General features: G+C 46.0%; 3 protein-coding genes across 3 annotated transcripts; 1 reads left to right on the top strand and 2 right to left on the bottom strand.

Moving 5' to 3' along the window:
• Window positions 1-992: 992 nt before the first annotated feature.
• On the bottom strand, window positions 993-1,785 carry MAA_10445 (ThiJ/PfpI family protein; the record flags this gene model as incomplete). The annotated part of the gene is made up of 3 exons (XM_007828443.1): window positions 993-1,329; window positions 1,379-1,560; window positions 1,621-1,785. The coding sequence occupies 3 exons, from the start codon at window positions 1,783-1,785 to the stop codon at window positions 993-995; spliced, it is 684 nt and encodes a 227-aa protein (XP_007826634.1).
• An 838-nt stretch (window positions 1,786-2,623) lies between these two features.
• On the top strand, window positions 2,624-3,909 carry MAA_10444 (alcohol dehydrogenase; the record flags this gene model as incomplete). The annotated part of the gene is made up of 4 exons (XM_007828442.2): window positions 2,624-2,757; window positions 2,813-2,861; window positions 2,916-3,030; window positions 3,095-3,909. The coding sequence occupies 4 exons, from the start codon at window positions 2,624-2,626 to the stop codon at window positions 3,907-3,909; spliced, it is 1,113 nt and encodes a 370-aa protein (XP_007826633.2).
• A 203-nt stretch (window positions 3,910-4,112) lies between these two features.
• MAA_10443 (arginase) lies at window positions 4,113-5,006 on the bottom strand (the record flags this gene model as incomplete). Its single annotated transcript, XM_007828441.1, has 1 exon — window positions 4,113-5,006. The coding sequence occupies one exon, from the start codon at window positions 5,004-5,006 to the stop codon at window positions 4,113-4,115; it is 894 nt and encodes a 297-aa protein (XP_007826632.1).
• Between the last annotated feature and the right edge of the window lie 751 nt (window positions 5,007-5,757).

Genomic DNA, 5,757 nt, shown 5'->3' with positions numbered 1-5,757 from the left:
AGCATACCTTCTAAAGTTTAAGAAGACTTTATATAAAGTAGGCATAAATACTTAGCCAGATAATATAAAGATTATAACTCTTACTAGTAAGCTTAATAAGGAGATAAAATGTTAGTTAAGCAGGCAGCTTAACCTCTCTATAACGTATAATAAGTTTATATAGGTTCTTCTTGCCCTAGGGGATCAGTAATTTAACCCTTAACTAAGTTATTAAGGAAATAATATAATAAATTAGGAACACATAAAGGTAGCCAAAGGGAAATTAGCGCTAGTAGTATTAACTATATAAAGGTAATAATAGCAAGAAAAGGCTAAATATATACGTTATAGTTCCCTAGGTTACTAGGTATAAAAGTATAAGCTTTAACTAATATAAAGCTGGTTATTATTTATCTTATTAATATATTTAGAAGTATAGCTAATTCAGGTTATAAAGGGATTAATAACGTAAAGGCCGTATTAAAGACTTAAAACAACAGCAAAAAAATCTAAAGCAGTTTACTAGAATAATATTAAGTATAACTTAGATATAAACTGAAGCTTATAGCTAAAAAGGGGGGTATTATAACGGGCTAAGCCCGAAGGTAGCTCGGCTGCGCTCTCGCCAGTAAGCGAGATTAGCTATATAAAGCTCTAAAGCTCTAGAGCTCTTTAAGCTCTTCTTTTCTTTCTTTCCTTCCTTACCTTTAGATACTTGTAGTAGTTGTCTAGCTAGTTGTTAATATACTCAGCTTGAACCGTTACAATGGTCGTCGGTTTTGAAGGGGTTCGATGCAGGACCGCAAACCCGACCTCGACGCCACATAGGATATCATCTTCCATATGAGCACAATTTTGTGTAAAGCTACGACTAAATTCATGAAGCTCGCTGCTTGCACATAGTCCGTCAAGGACAGGAATGCCGCTCGTTACACGATACGTCTGTGATTTTGATGGATACAGCCTGGAACTTTTGTACGCAAACCAGATGAGACACGATAAGATGTGCGAATTTACTGCGCTACCACGAAGCCCTCGGCATTTCGCCACTTGTATTCTAATATATCAGCAACCCCATATGCTGTTTCGATGCCATCGTAAATCTCCACCACGTATAGGCTGGCGTCCAAGCCACAAGACACGCCTCCGCTGCTAATAATCCTTGTCCCGTACTCATTCGAGCCTGCGTCGACGTAGCGCGCTTGTATGACCCGCCCTGCAACATCTTGTCCTGCAGCTGCGTCCATGTTGACCTTTTGCAAACTCCTGTAGGCCCCGCGATGCGTAGTACACTTCCGGCCATTGAAGATGCCCATGTACCCCAAGAAGAGGGCACCAGTGCAAATGGACCTTGAATCAGTGAGCGATTTCGGCAGAATAAAGAATGGAAGCTGCTTACAGCAAAGTTTTGGGCACCGTATTGTCTTCGGGTGCAAGTTCATTAAACGCGGCAATAAGTTTCATAAAATCACCCATTTTCGCGGCGTGTAATTCGACAAGATGTGTTGGGCCGCCAGGAACAACCAAGACGTCAAAGTCGCCAAGCAAACCAAGAAGATTGTGGTCCAAGGCAATGTCTCTCTAGCAAGAATAATCAGCTAATCAGGGACGCGGAATCAACTATTTGCTGGCGGGAATCACCTTGACTTGAACACCCTCAAACGATCTAGTAACTTCCATCTCTGCAGTAATCGTCACTGTGAATGCATTTCGGTTGTCAGCCATGCGAAAGACCTCATAGGGGCCATTCATATCCATAGTGTTGAACCCCTCGAATAAGACCACGAGCACCCTTTTTGGTTCCATGCTGGCTTTAGTCTTTTTTCTTTTTACTAACAATAAAAATTGAATTGACTTTGTCAAGTCCAGGATGCTTTGGTACGAAAAGTAAGACCTAGGCTATCGGAGAGCGCGATTATTTATCTTTTTAAACTCCTCGAACCATGTCAGCTCCGAGGACGAGATTTGATCCGGTTCATCTGTTTACAAGCCTGACTCGGACGGATCCTTCTACAAGAATAGTGCCGCAATAACACGCACAATCGATCAGCCATAACGCAGCTGCATAGCACGCGTGGGCCCCGAGGAGGTGTTTGAATGTTGAAGCAAAAGGAGCTTTAGAGGGTCTTGATTTCTTAAAGTCGTGGTGTATTTCCCGATGCGAAACGAAAGCCGAGGAGCGGGGGTGAGCTAAAAAAACGCACTAAAAAAGGAGCAAGGGTCAAGTTTATTAAGCGGGGCGCGCAGCTTAATCTAGACTAGTAATATTGAACTGTTACGTTGCCCGACGAGCCGCCGCAACCAGGCCAGGCTCCACTCAAAACTTGAAGGCCCCGGCGGGCCGATTAACAGGCTGCATGCATGTGGAGGGATTCGCAAAATTGCCCGTGGCCATGGGATGAATACCCCAACCTAATGAGGAACTGTGTCATGTAGCCATCCTCTCTCTACTCTGCCTGAGTCAGATCTCTCACGAAGAGAAATCCCGGCTCGATTCAGCCCACACGTACCACGTACCCCAGTTAGAAAACCATGAATAATGCACATGCAAAAAGGCATGAACATTGTGACACTGCGTCATCCATTCTCTTGATACAGTTTTCGTTCTGCTCCGTGTATTCTCACATGATCAACTCTCGCCGCCATGGCAGCAGAAGCAGATATGAAAGTCCCCTCGGCTCATTCCGCCATGGTGTACGATGAACCCGGCAGCGTTTCGCTGCAGAGGCGAATCGTGAAAACGCCCATGCCAGGACACGGACAGGTCTTGATTCGCATGTAGGTGGGACTGGGACCGTGTCTTGGGAACAATATCTGGCTCATCAGTGTTTAGCACACATTCAGGAATATGTCATTCCGACCACGGCGTCATGACACACGCTGTACGTTGTAACTTGGGCGAAATTTTGCTCGTGTGCTTATATTGACATTCATAGTGGAAATGGTTGGCCCGGCGGATAGAGCCGGGGCAGGTCGGCGGTCACGAGGGAGTAGGGAGTATTGTCAAGCTGGGCTCGGGAACGGAAGCCAGTGGATTGCGACTGGGAGACCGTAAGCCTCTTCTCTTTCCCTCAGTACTAGCGATATATGCCAGCATCAATGTTGATGTGTCCAGGTGTCGGTGTCAAGTGGGTTTCTGAAGCTTGCCTCTCTTGTCCTCCGTGTCTTGAAGGAGCCGACGGCTGCTGCGTCAACATGAAAATCTCGGGATATTACACCCCCGGCACATTTCAGCAGTACACGTTGGCACCTGCATATTATGTTACTCCCATTCCCGACAGCGTGCCATCGGCAGTTGCAGCGCCCCTGCTTTGCGGCGGGTTGACAGCGCTGGCAGCCATCAAAAAGGCAAAGGCATCACCAGGGAGCTGGGTACTGGTGGCTGGTGCTGGGGGAGGTGTTGGCCATCTAGTATGTGAGATTGCGTCTCGGGCATTTAGTCTACGCGTAATAGGTATTGACAGAGTCATGAAAAAGGTCATGATCCATGATTGTGGCGTGGAAGAATTCCTTGCGCTTGAAGACTACTCCATGGGGCTACAAAGGCAATATGAAGTCGTTCAGGCTGTCAGAAAGCTGACCGATGGCCTCGGCGTCGCAGCGGCTGTGGTTTGTACGGGAGAGGCTTCGGCCTATAGCTGGGGTTTCGAATGCCTTCGGTTCAACGGGACCCTAGTCGTCGTTGGTGTTCAGCAAGGCGATGAAACTCCCATTTGCTCGGCATCCCCAAATGCATTTTTATTCCACCAGAGACGCATGGTAGGCTCCTCGGTCGGTAATCGGCTAGACGCCATCGAGGTCATGAAATTGGCGGCGCGAGGCATCGTGAAACCACACTTGACTCTACGGCCACTGGAAGAGCTGGGTGACATCTTTGAGGAAATGGAACGGGGAGAGTTATTGGGCAAGGTTGTTGTTGAAGTGCTCTGAATAGCGCACGGCGTGACAAGTCAACAGAAACAAGTAGCAATGTTGTATCTTTGAAATAAACACCTTTGTTGGTACTGACAAAGAATCGTCCAATTTTATATGTTGAGTCAAGGTTCCCCATTTGAAACTTTTTACCCCTCTGGTCCCATTCTTGCCTGATGCCTAAAATTCTACCCAACACAATTCATGGCACGTAGTGGGAGTTATCCCAGATTCGAAGCAAACAATCCCTTCTCCTTCAAACTGCCAACCAGGCGGCATGCAGCCTGAACAGCAAGTTTTGCCACGCCATCACCACCTTCCAGTCGAGGGTTGAAGGAGCAAATAACCAGAGATGTGGGATGAGTCTCGGTCGGAATGATCTTCATCAGCCCCATTAAATCCTCCGGCATGAATCCTCCAGGAGAAGGAAACTCATTCACCCGGCCGAGAGACTCGTCCAAGACATCCAAGTCTAGATGAATATGTGTTTTGCCAAGGTTTCTGCGCTTTAGAACGGCAGACAATTCCGATTCGAAATCTACCCTTCTCCCGGCATCCCCCCAGACCACGTCAACTCCGGCCGATTGAATGGTTCGCCTTTGCGTGTCGGAAACGTCTCGCAGACCACAGTAGACAATGTTCTTCACGTCCATGGGTGCATGACCAGGGACAGTCTTCATCAAAGCATGCCAACTTGTGCCAGTCAACATGGATGCGGCCATGGCATCCAAGTATCCATTTTCATGCGTTGAAGGTGTATCAAGGTCGTCGTGAGCATCAAGCCATAGAGCAGCTAGGGACGGTACGAATTTGTTCAAGCCGGCTACAACAGCCGCGCTTGCGTAGCAGTTTCCAGAGAGTACCAACGGAAACGAGTCGTTCTCGGCCGCTTGCGAAACCGCTTTTGAGATTCGGCGGATAATCTCGAATGTCCTGCCAATCTCGCCTTCGAATTCGTCAACAGGGCCAATATTGATGAAAGACACGGGTGCGAGCTTCTCGAGCTCCCTGTCTATGCCGTGGGCTAGAATGCGAAGCGGTCCGCCCCCAACACGATGATCGTAAATGCCTACATGGTAGGGAGCAACGATGATGGTAATTGAAGTATAGGGCATGGTTGCTGGTGTGTTTGATGGATGTATGATGGGAGTAAAACGAGGCAAATAATGGCGCGCTGAGACGGTCGTGTTGCTCTGGCCTATATGTAAGTTGGCTCAGTTGGGGTAAATTGGACGGGTTGGCCCTATATATGTACTGCCCAGCCCTAGCATGAAATTATCTGGGCCCTCGTAGGACTTTATTGCCAGCGCAAGCGTCAAAAATCCACGTCACGTAACACTTTTCTACTTGTCTAGGGCAAAAAGAATCCTTGGCTAAACAGCTAAATACTTCTAGGGTTTTTATTAGCTAAGAAAAAAATGGCATTACATGCTTACATGTTTAAGACACATTTACTCCTAAACACTAAAGCATATTTAATATATAAGTTATATATATATACCTAACTAGCCAGCTTTAGGTTTTAAGGCTTAAAGTTAATATAGTAACCTTTAGCTTATTACCTTTTCTATAAGGATCTACTATTATAGTTTATCCCTATATTAATTCCTAGCCGATAAGGTGCTATACCAGATACTATAAGGACTTTCCTAAGACTCTTATATACTTTAAAGTATTTAAAAAGGGAGGGTTTACTGCTAGGTGCGTTGATTATATAGCTATAAAATCTGCTATTAAAAAGGAAACTTATAGCTAAAAGAGAAGAGTACTAGGAGATACGGATCTAAATATACAGCGGAAAGCGCCTAGGCTTATACTAAAAGTGCCTGTATAATAGGATATAGCTTTATAATATATAAAAGAACA

This window comes from Metarhizium robertsii (assembly GCF_000187425.2).
Source record: "Metarhizium robertsii ARSEF 23 chromosome Unknown MAA_Scf_41, whole genome shotgun sequence".
NCBI classification, from domain to species: domain Eukaryota; kingdom Fungi; phylum Ascomycota; class Sordariomycetes; order Hypocreales; family Clavicipitaceae; genus Metarhizium; species Metarhizium robertsii.
The sequence above is the reverse complement of the archived record's forward strand: the minus strand, read 5'-3'. Positions and strand labels throughout refer to the sequence as shown.